Source organism: Maniola jurtina, chromosome 22, assembly GCF_905333055.1.
Source record: "Maniola jurtina chromosome 22, ilManJurt1.1, whole genome shotgun sequence".
Classification (NCBI taxonomy): Eukaryota; Metazoa; Arthropoda; class Insecta; order Lepidoptera; family Nymphalidae; genus Maniola; species Maniola jurtina.
In genome coordinates this window covers 5,199,817-5,221,869 of record NC_060050.1, presented here as the reverse complement: position 1 = coordinate 5,221,869, position 22,053 = coordinate 5,199,817, and the positions used below count along the sequence as shown (strand labels likewise).

Genomic DNA, 22,053 nt, shown 5'->3' with positions numbered 1-22,053 from the left:
TGCATGGGTATGGTTAAAGATTTGGAGAGTGACGAAGGCTACTTTTTATGAAAAATCCAACAGTTCGCACAGGATTTAAAAACCTAAATCAACGCGAAGGATGTCGCGAGCATCAGCCAGTCTTTGCATGAATAAAATTTAAAGTGCTTTATTCATAGTCTAACTCAATGTTGTTTATGCACTTACTACCATAATAGGTATATACCTAATATGCAGTGACGTGCACAGGTAGCACAGGGTTTGAAACCAGGGTAGGCATTAGTTAGGTAGGAAACTGTTCACTGGCAGGTCATAATTAAAAATATGCATTGAGCTATTTCAACTGAGGTAAGCAGTGCATTTATGCCTCTATAACCTGCACACCACTGCTAATATGTAGGTACTTACTTTTGATGAAGTCTTTGAATTTAATCTAACCAAGTAGGATAATAATATTTATTATTATTGCCAAGGACATCCTAAGTAATAGCAGAGATGATTTACAAGGCTTTGAATATAAATGTTGAAATCTTTGTATGAAAGCGTATCAGGAAAAATAAATAAACCTTTAGAATATAATTACGAGGAATAGGATACGGCATTCTACAGTTAATAATTCAGGAGAAAATAGCCGGCAGAGAAACACCTCCTATCCTATATGATAATAGTTGTAAGTCGCACTTATATAAACTCGATAAAGTCCAGAACCAAGCTATGAGAGTGATAGGTGGGTTTATCAAAACAACTCCTATACATGTGATGGAATCCGAACTTTGTCTCCAACCACTACACATCCGTAGATACTATTTAGCTGGAAAATATTTATTAAAAATCAAGTCATTTCAAGATAACCGTATTATACCACTATTGGAGGAATTCAATGTGTCCCATATTCATAGTCGATTCTGGCAACAAAAGAAAAAGCCCTTGCTTGTCCTGCTTTACGCCGATTTAAAAGACATACCACTACATTCAACACGGCATTTGGAAATGTTCTCTTTCGACACGTGGATTTCAAACATAGATCTTTCTAACAACATTAAATTTATGAAATTAGTATCTAAAGCTAAGCGACAGTACAACGTATTAGAATTAAAAGCAATCTGTACGGAGGTGATGAAGGATTATGAGACATACTACAAAATTTTTACAGATGGGTCTAAAGATGAGAATGATCTGGGTGCTGCTGTTTTTGACCAACAATTAGGATATGGATTTAAATTTAAAATTAATGCTAAAATATCAATAATGAATGTAGAACTTTTCGCAATAGGTGAAGCTTTATCGTACGCAGAAACAATACCCAACAATAAGATTGTAATCTTCACAGATTCGAAAAGTTCGTTACAGCATCTGGCTCGGTGTACTTCGACATTTCGAGGAACACCGACAGCCTACAATATTATAAATTCATTATTGCAGCTTAATTCAAGATCAAAATCTATAGTCTTGCAATGGGTTCCATCACATGTAGGAATTGCTGGCAATGAAATGGCTGACCGACTCGCGAAAGAAGCATGTAGCGAAGGAATTGATGTGTCTTTGCTCCCTTTTTATTCTGACTGCATTTATCTAATTAAGAAGACCAGTCATGAATCTTGGAAAGAGTATTTCGATGAAAGATCAAAGGAGAAGGGTATATGGTATAAAACTATCCAGCCACAGCCACCTACTTTGTCGTGGATTGACAATAGTTCCTTAAATAGACAGGATATGACTCTCATGATGCGTCTTCGTTCGGGGCACATTCCATTGAATAAATTTGCATATCTTATGAAAAAAGTTAACTCGCCTAATTGCAGTGTTTGCAATATACCAGAAGATGTTGTCCATATTTCAATGGAATGTGCCCGAAATGAGGAACATAGAAGAAGACTTTTTAGATATACCGCCACCAATTCTGTCGGCTTTATTAATACTGCGTTGGCCTACCCGCTCTCGGCGGAGGCCATGCAATTGTTACGGTTGGTTAGGACTGGCATCGAGAAAAGACAACAATAATTACTTCTGTCTTTTCTCTCGATGCCAGTCCTATTCCTTCTTTCATATATTAGAGCTATATAGAGAGGCATATTCGCCCAGCGAATAATCTCGTAAAATAAAGATTTAAAAAAAAAAAAGGCTTTGAATATAAATGTTGAAATCTTTGTATGAAAGCGTATCAGGAAAAATAAATAAACCTTTAGAATATAATTACGAGGAATAGGATACGGCATTCTACAGTTAATAATTCAGGAGAAAATAGCCGGCAGAGAAACACCTGGCCGAAGAAGATCTGCTTGGCTGAAGAACTTATGCCAATGGTAGGTGAAAAGTACCTAATCCTTTTTCAAAGTGCAGAAAGCCCAAAACATTACTAACTATTATGCGTAAAAATAAATAAAAATCTGTTTTAGAATGTGCAGGTAATGCCCTTTTATATGAACGATACCCCAGCCCCAGTTACTGAAATAATCGACTGTGACAGACGGACGGAGAAAGTCGCATAAGGGTTCCATTTTTACTATTTTGCTACGGAACCCTAAAAAATGAAAAACGTTTGATAATTGAAAGTTTATTATTTAATTAGTATACGTCAAAGTCTTTATGCATTTTATAAATCGTAAGTAAAAAGTCGTATCGTCATATAGCACTTAGATACTTAGGTTTATGTCACATCATTTTTAATTTGTAAACATTAAAATAAAGTAATTGAAACAGAAAAGAGAAAATATAAATATTATGACTGAAAACAAGTAAGCAGTAGGACAGAATATTGGATGGCAGGTAATTTAGGCAGGCTTGTATATTTTATTTTTTACACAAGTTAAGATTTTCTCAGCCAAAGTATGATTTTTCACATTTTCCAATAGGGCTCGATATTCGAAACTTGGTGATGTCATTTTCCGGAGTGCGTCTATCTGCAGTAAACATATGGTACCGAAGTTACCCTCTTTCTTTGACGCTGCTTTGTATCTGAGGACGAAAAATATTCAATAAGTAGGTACCAGATAAGAAACGAAAGTCCTTAGCGGGAAAAACAGAAGGTAATGCAGCCCAAGGTGGAGCACGTCTGCCCAGAAGGTGCCTAATCACTTTACTTTTGAAGATACCATTATTATATAAAAACCGGCCAAGAGCGAGTCAGACTCGCGCAACGAGGGTTCTGTATTCGGGTATTTTTTCCGACATTTTGCACGACAAATCGAAAACTATTATGCATAAAAATAAGTAAAAATCTGTTTTAGAGTGTACAGGTAAACCCCTTAACCAAAGCAAAGCTTATCATAATTAAAAAGTGTCTTACACAGCATTCTTCCCAAGCTTCGCCAGTAACTCTGTTTTGTTGAGTAGATTCAAGGTGTTGCGTATAGCAGCGGCTGCTAAAGCTGATGGGTACAAGGTAAGGGTCTTGTACACTACAAGGCCTGCCATGTAGATGAGCGTGGCTGCTGCCTCGATTTCCACGAAACTAGATGAATCGCACTCCCACGAAAAATATGATATAAAATCCTGGGCCACAACTGGCTGGATCGGAAATTTCTGTAAATAAAGTATGATGAAGCTAATGGGGTTTTTTTAAACTATATAAGCTTGCATTTGACTGCAATCATACCAAACAAGAGATAATACAATCTAAGGTTGAGCGAGTCTTCCCAGAAGGTGCCTATTCACTTTTCTTTTGAAGATACCAATATTATAGCTAGCGGGGAAAATGGAAGCCGGAAAGGCTTTCCACATTTTAGCTGTGCGTATTAGAAACGAGGAAGCCAATTGCTTTGTATAAGTCTGTCGGATTTCGACTATATAGGGGTGCAGCAGACCTTGGCGATGCTTAGCAGTCCACCAACAAGTGTAAATTAAAAATTTATAACACCCCCATCAAGTGAAGGTTACAGTAACTAGAAAAGAGCTGATAACTTTCAAACGACTGAACCGATTTTTTTGGATTATAACTAAGAACACTCTCAATCAAGCCACCTTTCAAACGAAAAAAACTAGATCAAAATCGGTTCATTATTTAGGAGCTACGATGCCACAGACAGATACACACGTCAAACTTATAACACCCCTCTTTTTGGGTCGGGGGTTAAAAATAGCCTATGTCCGCCCCCGGAATGCAAGCTATCTCCGTATCTTTCGTCAAAATCAGTTTAACGAATGGGTCGTGAAAAACCAACAGACAGACACTTTAGCATTTTTAATATTATACTAGCTGTGCCCGCGACTTCGTTCGCGTGGAATCAGCGCGCTTTTTTTTAGCGCCTGAGCGCCACGGACGCTCAGGCGCGAGGCGTGTAGTACGTACGTACTCTGTACGTTAAAAATGTTCGCCGTGATTCTTTAAATTGACATAACTTTTTTAATTATGAACCGATTGACATGAAATAAACACTAAATATTAAGTGAAGCTTACTACAATATATTAGTGAAAACCGTAACTAAATCTAATAAGCCGTTTCTGATATTAGCGTGCACAAACACACAGACAAACAGACAAAAAAAAATTAATTACAATTTCGGGTTCGGCATCGATATAATAACAACCCCTGCTACTATTTTTTATATATTTCCATTGTACAGACACCACTTTTCTACAATTTTATTATATGTATATAGATAGATTTTGTATGGGATTAGGCACCTCCTTGTGAAATGAAACAATGCATCTAATCTTACCAATTCTTTCAAAACAGCTATTTCGGCAGATTTTAAAAGCTTAGCAGAGTAGGCATTGGCGCCAATTTTGACCAGCTTCTTGGCAGACCCGAAATTGCCGTGTATTTTTAATGCTATCCAATAGCAAGCGGCAGCAACCACTTGCAACTTATTTATCTCGACTTCAACAACCGAGAGTAGGGTATCGAAGTACCACGCTGCCGTTTGCACTGCTGCCGGATTTCCTTTTGGACCCTGGATATGGAGATAATTAATGGATTACGAAAAAAAATACAAACAGATCAATCCTTATCATCATCATCTCATCCCATCGTTGGCTTACTACTGAGCATGGATCTTCTTTCACAAAGAAAAGGGTTCAGACCCTAAAAAACGAAAAAGATTAGATATTCATTATTTTATTGCCGATTCTCCATTTTTTACTCTTGAAGATTGAGAAGTAAGTCATAATTTGCACAATAATTATGGAAATAGAACAGTAAACATAAAACAGTAAGAAGTAAGTAGTAAGATTAGGAAAGTTTTCGGAAAAAACCGGCCAAGTGCGAGTCGCACTCGCGCACCAAGGGTTCCGTTATCGAGTATTTTCCGATATTTTGCACGGTAAATCAAAAACTATTATGCATAGAAATGAATAAAAATCTGTTTTAGAATGTACAGGCAAAGCCCTTTCGTATGATATCCCACTTGGTATAATTATCTTACTTTGAAAATTGAAACTCTTTTTAATTTTTTTTTTTTTGTAATGTAACCACAAATTCACGGCTTTCAGATTTTTTCTTTTACTTGTGCTATAAGACATGCCCAATTTCATGATTCTAGGTCAAAGGGAAGTACCCTATAGGTTTTCTTGACAGACACGACAGACAGACAGACAGAACAAAGTGATCCTAAGCAATGTCAGACAGACAGACAGAACAAAGTCATCCCATAAGGGTTCCGTTTTTCTTTTTGAGGTATGGAACCCTAAAAATTGACAAATGTTTCATAAAAACTGTGTAAAACGAAAGGACCTATAAGGTAGGATAACAACCTAGACTCAAATTTGTTTAAAAAAGTTCAAAAAATCGGAAAATAGTTGTTTGTTTATATTTTAAAGATTTTTAATTATTATTTTTGTTTCAGACTCGACCAACGGCGTACTTACGTTGACTTTCACAAGCCAATTAATTATAACAGCGCGTCTTGAAGTAGTTATACTTGGCACTAGAGGAGGTTTCTCTCTCATCATTAGATAATTAAATAAATCTGGTCCGTAATCTTGATTATATCTTGAAGCATAGGAGTTAAGCCCTGGAAGAAATGTAAAAAGTACTATTTTACTAAAAAAAATATATGTGGCGAGAACACACAAATGAATTAGTAAAGCTTGTTCTAGAGAAAGACTAATTCATTCAGTTCACATTATTACAATTTTCGTAGGGATCTCTAATTTTTTTGAAAATAAAATTATAGCCTATGTTACTCGCTGATAATGTAGCTTTCTATAGGTGAAAGAATTTTTTAAATCGGTTCAATAGTTTTGAGTCCATCCATTACAAACAAACATACAAAACAAATCTTTTCTCCTTATAATATTAGTATAGAAGTATAGATACGCAAGAACATTGTCAAAAACTTGGTGACCTTAGGATCCTTATCCTTATAACACTAAAGCTCCGGCTACACGCTCCGTCTTCTCTTTGCAGTTTTAACTGCGCAGGCAAGACCGAGAACTGCACAGTCCACTGGCTCGTGCAGGTAACACCGTGTAGCCGGAGCTTTAGTGATATTTATTTTAAAAACACAATGGTTTATGTTATTAGGTATATAGTAATAGATACTTACATGAATCGTTAGGTTGCGAGTTGCTGTCAACACGATCAGTAAAAACGAGTCTACGTCTCTGTTCCTCGTCTCTTTTGTCATCATTTACGGCGGGAGAAATACCTATCAATTCTCGACTGTGCGGTCTCTTAAGACTTCTTTTTATATTTCTTATTCTCGACGGTTCTAGAAACGACTTCAAGGTAGGGGTCGATACCTTGCGACTTTCTTCCACACGATTTTCTTCTACATGACTACTTTTATGGGTATCAAGTGCACGTTTATCAACGGTACTTTTATTATTAGTCTTAAAATTTAAAGTGTCTTTAAAAACGTTGTAGCTCCAATCTAAGTCTTCATTATTTTGTCGTATGGTCACATGTTGCGTGTCAATTTTAGTTAAAGCACTGTTGGATCTTCTTAAAACTGTTTTAACTTTCTTACTATTTAAAGTAGCTCTTTTCGAGTTTATGGCTTCTTGATAAAGAGTTTCTAGTGGTTGACGTGGATGCTGTTCATTTTTCTTGACCAGATTTCTGTTCAGGGTATGTTCCGATAAAGGTGGCAATGGATCCACCGGAATGGGTATTTTGGATTTTACAGCGTTTTCTTTAGCCATATTTAAGACACTTTGCATAATTATTTAAATAAAAAAGTTTTAATTGTTTACTTTTCAGTGGCCACGTCCAGCGCGGCCGCTTTCTTTGTACACGGAATTAATATGACACGTTTCTCTTTCTAGCAATGGTATATAATATGACCCTTGTGGCACTTTTATTTCATAAATACCCTCTTTCGCGATTAAAATATTGCTAAGCCATAGATAATACACTAAACTAATACCTGCTAGTTAAGCTCCGTTGACACGATCAAAGTAGATATGCTCGCAATTAGACAGTTACTCGAACGCTGCTATCGTGACAAGTACCTAGCATAGCAACCTTGTTGTTTTACAACAAGGTTGCTATGCTAGGTACTTGTCACTCCCACTAGGCACACTAAACAATGTTTAGTGTGCCTAGTGGGAGATTTTTAACCTATTCGATCGCGTAAAAGTTAACTGCGTTTTGTATGGAATTGAAACAGCGCCATCTTCTTGTCACTAGATGGCGCTGTTTCAATTCCATACAAAACGCAGTTAACTTTTACGCGATCGAATAGGTTAAAAATCTCCCACTAGGCGTAGAAAATCACAATCATTTTTAAAAACAAAGTAAACATAATGTTTAATGGAAATCTAGGGGATCTGACATCTAAACATTTTGTGAATGATCAGATTCATAAAATCGGTCAAATGTGACTTACTCACTGTACCTAGGTACTTAATTACTACTTATCTATTCGCCACTGTCCTTGACTAATGTAAATCAGCCCTTATGGACGTCGGGATATGTAATTTCAATTGTGGCAACGCGGCTTTACTGGACCTATCTACAGTGTACACTAATATGATAATGAAGTAAATAAAGTTTGTAAGTTTGGATTTAGGGGTAGCTACTAGCTACACTACCCTCGAATGCTACAGGCTATAAGTTACGCGAACGAAGTCGCGGAAAAATGCTAATTTTATACAAACATAAAATCAGTAAAACTTGAGAAACTTTGAGTGTTTTGATGACAATACGTCGAACATTGCACGCATTGGTTATAAATTGAAAGGTAGGTAGGGAAACCTGGTGGTACTCGCCTAGGTACATCGACATATTATTACCTACTTACCTACCTACTTATTGTTCAAAACAAAAAAGGTTTCAACTTTTGATCTAAATGTGATTAAATAATTTCCACTATTTTTGAAGTAAGTACCTAAGTAGGTACAAATAAAAGAAATTACTTAAATAAAAAAAAAATCAATACCCGGTAGGTTACCCAGAAAGATGTCTGCGTTACGTCGTTATTGTTAGAGCATTGTTATGGAGGTTATTATATGAGAAATAAATAATTTCATGCAATTAAATAAAATTGGAGTCTTAGTGCAAAGAAATTTTTACGAGACATTTCACCGCGTTTAATAGCCTCATCGGGCGACAGAAGGGCTGGCTCATTTTTTGCGCAACGGATCAGCCTGGCTGTCCAACGCGGAAATACAGCCAGTATTCTTGGCACCATTCCACGCGGGCATGATTTGTATAGTAATTAGATAAGGCTAGCTTTAAGTTTTATTGTAATATTTTTAATAAAAAATTAATAAAAAAGAAAAAAAAAAAGAAACATTGTTTATTCAATAAATATTTTAATCTTAAAAATATCACATGTAAAACAATAAATAAACTTAAAACTAAATTAATCTACGCTGTGTACTTTTTCATTATCAAATGCGTCTGGTTTATTGGATATTCTATGATTCATAGACCCCACAGCAAAAGAATAAAAATTAGGGTAAAATTAAATAGCTGTGACATACAGATGAACTGGACGAAGCTACATGGATTCGTTATTTTAACACGGAACCCTAATTACAAAGTAATTCAAGTGGGAAAGTAAAAATCGATTTTATTTGGGCTCGTACAAATTATCTCAATCTTTTAGGTACAGGTATTAGACTTTAAACTTTTTCTAATTAAATATTTCTTTACAACATTTCATTTTCGTATAGAATAAATAGACTTTCATAAATCTACTCAAACTTGTATTACATTATTATTAATAATGCCATCAGATATTTTACGAAATGTTTTAAAAGACAAAGGGAAGTTGCCATTGAAAGGGGTATTTTAATAATCCGAATTTGTAGTTTTAATTCTCAGATGGTGTCTGTGGGTCAGTGACCTTTCCAGCAACTACTACAAGATTGTCCAAGCGATCCACGATATAGAAAACGAATGGATGTTCAACACAGAAGCGGCGCGGTTCCTTCGTTTCTTGAAGAGGGAGATTCTTTAGCGACTCCAGAGCTTCCAATTCCTCAACGACGTTACTAACTGTAATTAAAAATTAACAAGATTAAGTTGAAAACTACGATCGTCTTAATAACACTGAAATATTAGAGTGTTGGGAGTATTTTAATGTTATTGTACACTAGGGGATGCCCGCGGCTTCGCCCGCGTGGATTTCGATTTTTTTAGATCCCATGGGAACTCTTTGATTTTCCGGGATAAAAAGTAGCCTATGTCCTTCCCCGGAATGTATTCCAAGTCTGTACCAAATTTCGTTAAAATCGGTTCAGCGGTTGGGCCGTGAAAACGTAGCAGACAGACAGACAGACAGACAGACAGACAGACACACTTTCGCATTTATAATATTAGTATGGATTTATACCCGTGAATTCACAATTTTCTCCTCTTTCATTTGATCCCCCCACTCGATACAATAGCAAAAAAATATTTTTGGAGACCCCCACTTTTTTTGATGTAACATCCGCTAGGTCAATTTTTTTCGTATAAAATATAGCCTATATCATCCGGGCCTTTACAACAAATCAATTGATACCTCATTCATCAAAATCGGTCCAGTAGTTTAGCCTTCCTTAGCTTTGACGCTTTCTCATACTGTAATAAAACTAGGTACGTTTCATAGTCTTTTACATCAAAATTTAGTCGATCCTGTCGAAATCCTGTTGATGTATTATCATTTTCTACTTCTCTCTATACATTTTTTAAAGAATAAGTATAAATAAATTACCTCCGAACAAACTTGCTGATGCGTCAGTGTTGTCTACACGTACAGCAACATTCTGTACAAGTTCCTGAACGAACAAGCCTTCTTTTGCGGATATTCCTGTTAACTCAGCATCCCGACTGAAGATACTGCTTACTCCGAACTGCAAGGGAAAAGATTTAGATAAGTACAATTTAAATTTTAACTGATTATACAATCAATAAAAAACGTTTTAATATCAGGAGAAATATGCCTGAAAAGGGAAGCATCTAAACGAGAAGAAATCTTGGCAAAACTTTAGAGAAGCAAAGAGTTGCAAGAGCCACAAAATATTTTTTAAACACGGAAAATGTTAAAAATAAAAAAAAGATAATAGGACCAGGTAGGTAAGTAGGTTTTACCAGTCAATGAAGAACTAAAAAGAAATAATAAAAAATCGTACCTTTGCCAAAGCAGCTACAGGTTTAGTAGTGGTATCCACATAGAATGTGGGCAATGAAACTTGCAATTCCTCTTCACGTAGTCGTTCCTGTATTTCCGATAGTGGCACTGTTGGTAGATCAGCAATAAGTCTAACCAGACCGTCTCTCGAGCGTGGCACTAGCAATAGAAGAGCATAGCGGTCACCCTGCGAAGAGAAAGGCGTTTTGGTTACAAGAAGAAAGGTTTACATGGAGATTTTAATGATCACGCCCGCTTTGCCCTCGGTTTCACCCGCTTGATATTCGGGTCAAGCTTATGAATACTTGCTGAACGACTTTCATCTATCCATTTGTGAATGTTTTCTGCATTTTACGTTATTTGCATTTAATTTTAAAAGACACAGACAAACTTACATCGTAAGGCAAAAGTATAGCTTCACTATCCAATTCAGGGAAGGAGTTGGTATTGAAACTACCACGTGTCTTCATCATTTGTACTTGCTTCTTTTCCGTGTTAGATTTGTAGAAAACACCGGGTTCCACTTGGTCGAAAGGCTTCTTCCAAGAACCGCGGAAGTACATGCCGTTAAAGATGAGCATCAAAGAGCTTGTTGCTAAAATTAAAAAGTCATATTAATGATTTATGTAAATTCTTAAGCAAAGTATTATATTTAACAGTAAAATAAATTCGACAGATTGCATGATCCTAAAAGAAACTTACATTTGCTGGTTTTTTCTCCAACACTGTTGACGGAAATGCTTGAAGCGATGTCGTTTTTCTCATTAAGAACTCTACTCGTATAATCAAGGCTCCTCGCGTGGTTTCTAGCTTCTACTGCCACCATTGTTTCTTCTTCATCATCATTTTCATATTTCTTTGTATCTTGAGAGCTTTTGACGTACTTAATTTTTTCTTTAATATTTTTAGCAGGCTTGTAGTCGATATGAGATATATCGACTTTAGTTGGAACATCTTCAACGGCATATGAAATCAATTTTTCGTTGGATTCCTTTGGTGGCATAAGGTCAGCGACTTCTTCCATCTTTTGTGCATCTTTCTTTTCTTTTTCATCTTCATGGTCTTCTGGTTCTTCAAGCATGTGATGCTTTTCAACTGATCTTACATCAGTCAAGTAGAAATCTTCTAAAATCTTTTTGTAATCTTCATTGATTGTATAGTTTTTATAAATATAGAAGAAGTTTTTCAACTCTGGTTGGTTGTATTTGTATTGGTTTCTATATTTTAGCCGTTCCATGATATATCGATAAGTTTTTCTTGTAAGATTTTGATCTTCAGGTAAGTGGAGAGCTGACACAAGTTGATTTCTTGTTTCGCCTTTTGCACCTTCGGCGAGGATGGCGAGGATGGCTGAGTAGCCAAGGGGAGAGAATGCAATATCCTTTTCATCGTCAATGTATCCCTGAAATATAAAACGTGATAAGTTAAAATCGTAAATTTAAGCAAAATAGCTTGGTTTAAAAAATCGTTTGGCCATCATCCAGATAGCTGAAATCAATGTTTTTATACACGACTAGCCACGACTGGCCAATAAAAGAATGTAAAGTTTTGAGTGTTCATGTATGTATTTATATGAGTTACTTTATTCCACAATAACTTATATACTTGAACTTTGTATGTATAGGGGAAATGTTAGAATCCTTATATTATCCCGAGTGACACTGCAGTAATAAATTTAAAACCCCATTTTTCTTTTTACTTCATTTTTCGTCATGGCAGAGATGTTTTCAATTTTTTAATTATGTATTAGATTTATTTTATAATATTTAGTGTTAGTAATAATAGACCAATATAAAATGAAACATACCTGTAAAATAGTTGTAGAAAGTTCATTGGTAGCCTCTCCAATAAAACTAGTGTCCTTAGGTTGATCTGATCGCTGTTTTCTCATCCATCGTGCGTTGGTAAGACCAACTGCTACCAGCAAAACTGTAAAAAAACATCCAACTTTTTAGCTTATTCTGTTTGTTTTAATTCCTATATCCCTCCACGGAGGCTAAGGATATGCACCAGACTGTTCATTATCCCGATTAGCAGTTGTATGTACCTATCTTATATTGTTTTCCCGACCCAATTTAAGAACTGTATGAAAGTTGTATATACATTGGTTTTAACCGCGTACCAAAGTTAAATCTAAGACTAGAATTTAAAGTCGCACAATATACTGGTTTGATGCTAAATATATTTTATGAATACCGTTAAAATTGAAAACAACATTTTTAGGAACTTGTTTGCAAATATTGAAATTCTCTTGTAACCGAAACATATTTTGTTAATTTAGCACAAATTCTTATCGAGATGTCAGTTTAAATTAAAAATTAAAGTCCCCCGCTAATCTAGGTTCGTGTTTGTTCGGGCTTATCTCAAAAAAACTGTACAGATTTTAATATAGTTTTCAGCAATAGAAAGAGGGATTATTAATATTAATATTATTATTTTTTGAAGGTTATTGGTTCACCTTTAATTTATGAATATTTTGCAAAAATAAGCTACCGGTATGATCATAATAATTGTAAAAAAATCGTCACTCATGCACCGCCGGGGCGAGTCGCTAGTTATATAAAGCATAAATATGTATATAAAGTAAAACATTGTAATAGTTTCCGATATTAGGTAACATGGGAAGCAATTAGAGTGTTTTACTTTTATGTGGGCCATAAAGCTTTCTCTTCTTTTGAATTTCCTCTTCAAGATCTATATAATTACTGGTATTTGTTAGCAAACAATAATTATTGACAATTTTTTTTTAATGAAAATAGCGAGCAAGGTCACTTGTTATTTGAGATTACCGCCACCCATGAACATTTGTTCCAATAGAGGAACCGCAGATACGATGCCGGCCTTTTAAGAATTTGATTATTTTTAATGATCTATAGTTTTATGTAAGTGGCTTTGTCCGTGTGCTCAGATAAGGTACGAACAAACACACAAGCAGACAATTTTGGACAGCTCTAGTTTTATTTTTGATACACTTGCAGCAATATTTTATTTTACAAGTAAAGGAATCTTTGATATTGATTGGTACTAGTTGCTAGCTAGAAAATGGAGGTCGCTAGCGGTATAGATGCATTCTAACGGACGCAGTACACGAAGATGCAATTTACCTTGTTCCCACACTTTAAGTAGGTATTATAACTGCAAGTCTGAAGGAGCAATAATGACAGCTAACTAACGTCCGTTTTCAATATTCAATCTATCTTTAATCTGATCATAAGTCACGGAGCAACGTTGTTATATTTATCAAGAAGAAAATACAATTTTTGACAAGTAACAAGGTTGCTAAGTAACATTTCTACAGATTACGGATAGGTAGAATTTTGAAAACGAACGTAAAAATAATATAATTCAATGTTTTAGTTTTTAGGTTATTTTGTAGTAAGTACCTAACTAAAAAATACTAACTTACAAGAACAACAAAACAGGAAAAATATGTTGTTGTTTAATATTAATTGATTTTTGATTTCATAATCAAAAGATGTATAATTTTCATTCTTTTGCTGCTAAATGAGCTGCGGAAAGGTAACAGACTGACGGTACATTTTCGAATTTATAATATACTAACTGACGCCCGCGACTTCGTCCGCGTGGATTTAGGTTTTTCGAAATAGCGTGGGAACTCTTTGATTTTCCGGGATAAAAAGTAGCCTATGTGCTAATCCAGGATATTATCTATCTTTTCTTTCTGAATTTCAGCCAAATTCGTCCAATGGTTTTTGCGTGAAGGAGTAAGTACTAAATTAATTTTTTACCAGAAGGCACCTGATAATAGCGCATGCCATTCAATCTATAATAATATCTATAGTATAATCTTTAGTAATCACATACTAGACACGTCATGTATGTTTGTTACTCCTTCACGCAAAAACTACTGGACGGATTTGGATGAAATTTAGAATGGAGATGGATAATATCCTGGCTTAGCACATAGGCTACTTTTTACCCTCGAAAATCAAAGAGTTCCTACGGGATTTCAAAAAATCTAGATCCACGCGGACGAAGTCGGGGCATCAGCTAGTAATTAATATATTCAATCTATAATGCACATTCAAAAAATCTAAAAAGAATCAAACTCAAAACATTTTGGTCACGAGACAGACGTTTGCACCGCTGTGCCAGAGGCGCTGTATTTTATGATGATAGGAGCTAATAGAATGTAGCCTAGCCGTGAACTAGTAAGGCACGACGAACGGTGAATGCACTGTGCTGACCCTACACTATTGTACTCTCTCTAGTAGGTACAGTTAGCAAAATAAATATGCTACTCGATGAAAATCCCATTTAGAAACGCAACTTTGTACAAACCTAATCAGCAAGAAAAGAAAAACTACATAATAATAGAGACTAATATTAGATATGCACTACGCAGTATGAACCACATACTTTCTTAAAAAATATACCTACACTAAGTAGTACAATATTAAATATTTCTTAGCTAAGTAAGTAATAAACAATTTTGTAAAGAGTTGTTTAGACTAATATGTTGATTGTCCGACTTTATATTAAATTGTAAGAGAATGTTTCTAGGATTTAAGTACAACTCAAGGATGATATAAATGTAGAAAAAACTCGTTATAAGAATAATTGCTTACTATTATAAAAATAATAATTGCTTACTAGATACATATTTATTAACTAGCTGATGCCCGCAGCTTCGCCCGCGTGGATTGGTCAGATCCCCTGCAGCATCAGGATTGAGGAGTTGGAATCCAAATTTTTTATGAAACAATGTCGCAAAGTTCCTCTATCGATTAAAAAAAAAATTACGCAAATCGGTTCAGAAATCTCAGAGATTTCGGTGTACATAGGTAGAAAAACACAACTCCCTTTTTGAAAGTTGGTTAAAAAAGTAGCCTATGTTACACCCTGGTCAATCCTCTACTTGTCTGTGAAAATCCCGTGAAAATCGGTTCAGCCGTTCCAAAGATTAGCCTTTTCAAACAGACAGACAGACAGACAGACAGACAAAAATTTTAAAAACGTGTGATTCAGTTAAGGTATCGTTCAAATAACCCTATGAGCTTAATATGAGGTAATTATTTCGAAATTACAGACAGACACTCCAATTTTATTTATTAGTATAGATGAAAAAGTAATCTTCTTATAATGGTTACTTAATACACAAGTTAAGGGCTTTTATAAATAAATAAGGAACAATATCCATATTCTAATTTACTACATACTTACACACATATGTATATCTATAATAAGTCTACATAACGTTTGCAACTATTGCGCCACCCACATACATACAGTAAGATAAAGCTGTATCAATACATGTAGGTACCTTTTAATTAATAAATTAAATTATTTGAAACTTTCTTTCAGTCTATCTCAGGAAATTATTTATCTTATGATTGATTTCATGTTAATCCTCAATTAAAACAAATTAGGTATAGTTCTCAGTTTAACATTGCGCCTATCAAAGATTGTTTGAAACAAATAAACTTCAATTTTTGCTACGTTGATTGTATTTAGTTCTTGTACTTAAACATTTGATTCGATATTTAAATATTTTGTATAATAATTACAAAGATGATGACCACAACTCCCTCCGCATGGGTTTAGTTTTTTTAATCCCGTGGAAACTCTATGATATTCCGAGTCGAAAAGTAACCTATGTCAATCCCCGGGATACACGCACTGTATCCGTCAAATGGTTAAACAGATGGGCGAAGTTGACAGACAGACTATTTCGCATTTATAATGTTAGTAAGTATGGAAATGTAGATTTTTTTAAATTTATTTAAAAAAAGTTGTATGCTGACGTTACTGGGCAATCTAGCGCATACCGCCTGGGAAAGTAATCACTGAGCCAACTCGCTCAATGAAATTATTTCTCTGGCGCAAGTAAACTTTACAAGTGAAGATGGCTTCAAGATGACAAAAATATATTGTATTTTTTAACACCATAATTTTGCCGCGTTTTCGCCAGCGTGAAACTTGGTCAGTTTTTGGTGCAATAGAAAAGTAAGTAAACTTATTTTATATTTACCTATATATTACCTATAAGGATGAACTGAGTGTCTGATATAATTGACGTACAGCATCTAGGAACTTGAGATTTTGCATACCTAAAGGTTTTCTCTATTACAATTACTTTGTCCCATAGGAATTTTCAGAAATATCCACTAACGGAGCTGAAGCGGGGCAGGCCGCAGGTGCTACTTAATTCAAATTAAAATAAGTATTTTAAATGGAAAACTTTGTCTGTCTGTCTGCCTGTTACCTTTTCATGCCCCATACGTTTAACCGATTTTGACGATTGGTACAGACTACAGAGATAGCTCGTCGTTTATCCTGAAAATGGGCATAGGCTACTTTTTATCCCGGAAAATCAAAGAATTCCCGCGGATTTGTAAATTTAAATGCAAAGGTAGATTCTTCCTTTAAAAATTTTGTTGTGGTTTGAATGACTTGGATTATGTACCTAATACATAGTTCCGGTGAATAATATGATCGCATTTCCCTTGCTTTTCCAACGTGTTGAAATACTATAAACGATTAAAAATTAACGATAGATAGATAAGAGGTAGATTTCTTGTATATGGTCAACAATATAACCACACGAGTAGAACATAACTATCCAAACAGAATACTAAAAGTACATACCTACCTACCTATAGCAAGACGTGTAGCTTTCAATGATTTGAATGCACTTGGAGAGAGACCGAAGATGTCTTTGTTTAGTGATATTATCTGAAATTTTATGAGCCTCACGTAGGGGTCCACGAATTATTATCTACTAAGCGGATGTTGAAAAACAAGTATGCAATACAAATTAGCATGTCATTGGAAAGGGCGAATATCTACTTAGGCCACTTTATAACACGGCTTTTATAATATTTTTAACATAAATCTGGATTGCATTAGGCACAAGGGACATCATGTTATTCAGTTATTTTAGCAAATTAACTTTCAATTTATAGGAAATCATTAAAACATAATAATTATTAGGTATGTACACACCTACCTAAGTACCTAATTAATTCTTTTTAAAATAAAATAAAAATTGCACTCGCTTTTGTACTTAGAACTTTCTTAATGCGGTCAGGTTATGTATTGGGTGCTGCAAATGTTATGGGCGGCGGTAATCACTTAACATCAGGGGACCCGCCTGCTCAATTGCTCGCTATTTTTATAAAAATAAACTTAGTCTCTTCGACATTTTGAAATGGAGGTGATACTGATTTTGTTGTAGGACGCATACCAGGACGCGATTGGAATCCTTTAGATTTCGTTGAAGTTGACAAAATTAGTTATCATCGGCCAGGCGCCCACTTAATTAATTCCGATTCGAAAAACGAATAACGATTCGAAAAATCTACCAATTTTTTATTTATTTTGAGTTTATATGTAGTTAGCACATAATAGTAACAATAACCATAAGTTTGTATGGTCGGTAGATACAGACTTTCGAGTGCTTGTGGCACATGAAGCTCCGTCATGGCATTGGAAGAAAATATTTTGAAAAAGATCTATTTACATAGTTTTATACACGGTAACTTTTTATTACAGCTAATAAAAAAGGTAAAGAACGATTCCATTTTGAAACACCCTACAGTTACACGAGTACAGCGAAAGTTGAGGTGGATGCGATGGTGCATAGTACAAAAAATTATTTGAAAAAAAAAATATTTTGGTTTTGAGTTTGTTAGTGTGGTTCTTGGGGTTTGGATTATCAGTGAACTTACATGGGGTTCATTAAACTTCAAGTATGTTACAGTAAGCAATTACCAACTCACCTAAGAATAACGGCTTCATTTCACAGATCGCTCCACTTCACTGTAAAAAGAAAAATTTAATTGTTTACTTTATCAATGATACATCTATATTCATTTGTGAGTTATTATCTAGATACCTACCTTAGTAGGTAAGCTAGTGCTTAACTTCTTCCGTGTGTTCACTTGCATAAGTGTATTTTAAGCATGATAATGGAAAATCAAAGAGTTCCTATGAGATTATTGAATACCTAAATCCACACGGAATTCATGATAGGTGGTACCTCCAATAGCTATCTCGATTCAAATTACAGCCAAATCAATTCGGTCAATGTGGCATGAAACATCCAAACATTTTCACATTTATAATAGTTGTATTACATTAGGATTAGGATGAGTACATACTTGCAGTTACTTATTTAATCGTTAAGGAACAATACTCACCGGCAGAGTGGAATCACGTGGTTTGACGTGGATTCCACGTTTGTCTCAATAACAACTAAAACTAAGCTTTATGATCTATAACTAAGACACAAATATGAAATTGTTTTCTATATTTTCATATTTGCGCCTCTTGGCCCTTTCCTCCTTAGTGGCTACCGCTCCGGCCGCCACAGAGGTCACCTGTACGTGAGACAGGTTAACTTTAAAATATTTTTATATTTAGGGCATGACTACAATAATTGACCACAGCGACACCCTCGTGTAAGGAATTCAAATAAGCAGTTTCCCTGAGATGCCAGCTGCTGTAAGCATCAAAATATTTGAGGTAAACCGGCTTAACAGGGGGTTCGCCGTCACTCGCTCTATACAAACGTAATTTGGTCCTCGTTTAAACATTAACCAATCTAATTTTGTAGGCACGTTCTAGAAACTATATCTTTACCTATAGTTTGCCAGATTTCCGTAAAAATTAATTTTAAAGTTACATGGGCTTAAAGATTTGTGTGTAAATTCTAGAGACCGTGCAACTTTGAAAACAGACATTTGTCCCTGGAACGTATCTACAAAATTCCATTGGGTTTGATTGGTTAGAGTTCAAAGGAGAGCCAAACTACGTTTGTATGGAGTGGCTGACGGGGAGACCTCTCTCAACAAAACAAACACACAATACAAGGCTCAAGGAATGATGCCATCACTATTATTAGTTCAATAAAGTAATAACACGACGACTTTATTAATTTTTATATAAATTATTCATATTCGCACTTATGTCTATTTTAAAACGTTACTGAGAAAAGGTGACCTACTGTGTATGACCTGTTTACGGTTAGACCGCTGAACTGTGCCCTGGCTGTGTTTCTGCGAGGAAAAACATGACACTCGAGTTAAGTTTTTGCCAAAAAAAATTTGCGGATGTCAAATCACGATGTATCTTTTTCCTTTTACATTCATATTTTACGTTAAAACTTTATTAACTTGAACAGTTACTTCAATAGGACCTAAGTTTTTTTCGTGATGCATACTCCTGCTGCTTTTTACCGCAAAAAAAATTATGCCATGGGAAAATAGAATCTTACTTCTTATTATTAGCATAATAGAATGTGAAGGTTTGGATGTTTGTTACTCATTTACGCCACGATGACTGAACCGATTTGGCTGTAATTTAAAATGAAGATAGCTTTACACATATGCTAATTTTTATGCCGGAAAATTCAAGATTTCCCGCGGGAGTTTTAGGAACCCATATCTCCTTGGATGACCTCGTGGGCATCAGCTAGTATTTGAAAAATACTGAAACGCCACGCGAACGAAGCCGCTCACAAAAGCCTAGTTATTAAAAAATATTGTACAAACTTTCATCAGAAAGGAGGCGCTGTATTTAAAAAGTAAACTTGACCTACTTAGTACAGATGGCTGAAATACTTACGTTCAATGCGTTCACTTAGTAAAAAAAAAAGTTACACAGATTAAAAACAGTTGTGATTGTCAAAAAGCGCGGGAGGACCGCGCGCGCGCTTCGTTCGATCGAGAATGACGTGCGCGGAAGCCGGCCCTGACCACTTTATATGTACACTTAACGGTTATGTTTGATTAATCTATGGCTCGTATAGAAATGACTTGAGAAAACTGGGTGACACCTGAGAATAGCATGAATAAGCTGCTGAGCTTAGAATAATCATAACTTTCTTGATGGAGCAGGACTCAGGAGTCAATCAGAAGAGCACGCGGATTATTATTAGATAGGACTATGGCATGTCTGTCGCAGAACCGATAGCCGTTAGTGCAGACGTTAGTGGAATTGAGATCGAGTACCAGCAAACGCAGTGTGGTTGAACAGCCCGCTGGAACTATGACCTCAAAATGGTGGCGGGAAGCAAGGCGGAGGACCGTGTGTTAATAGTGAATTGGTGGATACACTCTCCAAAAAGCTTTTTTCAATAATAGACGCATAGGTACCGTCTGATGGATTAGTAGATTGGATACCTACCAGGGCTCTCTCCGTCACATAGTCCATACAATCGTAGTCCCAATTTCATTTGAATATTAAGCAACCAAAGTCCATGAAAATCTGCAGACATATTCTAGAAACGAATATCTGTGCCTGTGGTGTTTTAGATTTTTCTAAAAATATTAGTTTTAAAATAACAGGGGCTCAAAGAATTTTATGTGAATTTTTAAGACCGCGTAACTTTGGAACCGAAAATTTTTACGGAAATCTGGAAAACCATAGGCATAGATATTAGTTCCTGGAGTATTTCTACAAAATTCCATTGAGTATTCCAATGAGAGACGAACTACGTTTGTATTGAGCGAGTGAAGGAGAGACCCTTCTTAAGAGGGCTCTCTCCGTCACTCGTTTCATACCATTTCATACAATCGTAGTTCCAATTTCATTTGAATATTAAGCAACCAAAGTCCATGAAATTTTGCAGACATATTCTAGAAACTAATATCTATGTCTGTGGTTTTCCAGATTTCTGTTAAAATATTCGGTTTCAAAGTTACGCGGTCTTAAAATTTTCATACAAATCTTTGAGCCCCTGTAATTTTAAAACTACATATTTTTAGAAAAATCTAAAACACCACAGACACAGATATTAGTTTTTAGAATATGTCTGCAAAATTTCATGGACTTTAGTTGCTTAATATTCAAATGAAATTGGAACTACAATTGTATGAAATGGTATGAAACGAGTGACGGAGAGAGCCCTGTTAAAGCGCCGGCCACACAGGCCGAGTATGCGTCGCGTAAAAGTAGACGTAGCGCGTACCATTGCGTTGTAATGTATGGACCTGAATGAGACATGGCATACCGCTTGCGTGGCGTGAACGTTCGCGTAGACGTAATGCGTGCAGTTATGTCTATGGATTCACGCGCGTCACTACGCACGTGTCATGTGTACGTGCTTGGTGTGAATCGGCTTTTAATCTATAGTGTAAATAATCAGCGTACCCTACATTGGTATAGTAGTTTTAAGCAATCAAAACATTTTAAAGCAATTACCAAGATTACAGCATTCCAATCGACGGATTTTACTGATATCCGTTCAAACTTCCTTCAAAGCCTGTTTAAGATCATGTTTAGATCTAATTTGTGAAGAGATAGCGCAAAAGTGAAAAGGTTAAATTATATCTTGGATAACTTGTTTCCAATTAATTAACCTTACAATGATTTCTCCTTACAATTCAGGTAACCACTAAACCAGAATAAAAAATCAGGACAAAAACGCTGGTACCTAACTACCTACTCATTATAATAATCTCTAAATAGGTACAATACCTCTGCTTGGTGCAGATATAATGTTATTTTATGACCCAACTGCTTGTTCGGTTCATATTCACAAAAAATCTGATAATAGGTTTTTTTAATTAGGTAGGTTTTTATTGTAATAGGCATACGCTTAAAGGC

At 35.4% G+C, this 22,053-nt stretch overlaps 2 protein-coding genes and 1 long non-coding RNA gene across 5 annotated transcripts; 1 reads left to right on the top strand and 2 right to left on the bottom strand.

Annotated features, from left to right (window-relative positions):
• The first annotated feature begins 205 nt into the window (after positions 1-205).
• On the top strand, positions 206-13,450 carry LOC123876840. The gene is made up of 3 exons (XR_006798435.1): positions 206-379; positions 6,119-6,128; positions 13,438-13,450. It is a non-coding gene; the product is annotated as an uncharacterized LOC123876840 (long non-coding RNA).
• LOC123876834 lies at positions 2,518-7,215 on the bottom strand. Its single transcript, XM_045923206.1, has 5 exons — positions 6,466-7,215; positions 5,786-5,931; positions 4,639-4,872; positions 3,266-3,501; positions 2,518-2,934 (listed from the first exon to the last, which is right to left on the bottom strand). The coding sequence occupies exons 1-5, from the start codon at positions 7,079-7,081 to the stop codon at positions 2,751-2,753; spliced, it is 1,416 nt and encodes a 471-aa protein (XP_045779162.1). The 5' UTR covers positions 7,082-7,215; the 3' UTR covers positions 2,518-2,750.
• Positions 9,121-20,179, bottom strand: LOC123876830 (antichymotrypsin-2). Of its 3 annotated transcripts, none has more exons than XM_045923199.1 (8): positions 20,071-20,179; positions 18,225-18,264; positions 12,290-12,411; positions 11,185-11,884; positions 10,878-11,077; positions 10,484-10,669; positions 10,066-10,204; positions 9,121-9,365 (listed from the first exon to the last, which is right to left on the bottom strand). In XM_045923199.1, exons 2-8 carry the CDS (start codon positions 18,241-18,243, stop codon positions 9,181-9,183), a joined length of 1,551 nt encoding a protein of 516 aa, XP_045779155.1. In that variant the 5' UTR covers positions 18,244-18,264; positions 20,071-20,179; the 3' UTR covers positions 9,121-9,180. The 3 variants fall into 3 exon arrangements, with proteins under 3 accessions (XP_045779155.1, XP_045779158.1, XP_045779157.1); XM_045923202.1 differs by lacking the exon at positions 20,071-20,179 and adding an exon at positions 18,645-18,663; XM_045923201.1 differs by lacking the exon at positions 20,071-20,179 and adding an exon at positions 18,345-18,363.
• Between the last annotated feature and the right edge of the window lie 1,874 nt (positions 20,180-22,053).

Coding starts and splice junctions, on each gene's coding strand:
- LOC123876834 (XM_045923206.1), bottom strand. CDS start 7,081: ATGCAAAGTGTCTTAAATATGGCTAAAGAAAACGCTGTAAAATCCAAA. Junction 5,932..6,465: donor CTCGCAACCTAACGATTCAT/GTAAGTATCTAT, acceptor CATTTCTTCCAG/GGCTTAACTCCTATGCTTCA. Junction 4,873..5,785: donor ATTGGCTTGTGAAAGTCAAC/GTAAGTACGCCG, acceptor CTCCATATCCAG/GGTCCAAAAGGAAATCCGGC.
- LOC123876830 (XM_045923199.1), bottom strand. Junction 10,670..10,877: donor CTATACTTTTGCCTTACGAT/GTAAGTTTGTCT, acceptor TTCTCTTCGCAG/GGTGACCGCTATGCTCTTCT. Junction 10,205..10,483: donor CTGTAGCTGCTTTGGCAAAG/GTACGATTTTTT, acceptor TTTCCCTTGCAG/TTCGGAGTAAGCAGTATCTT.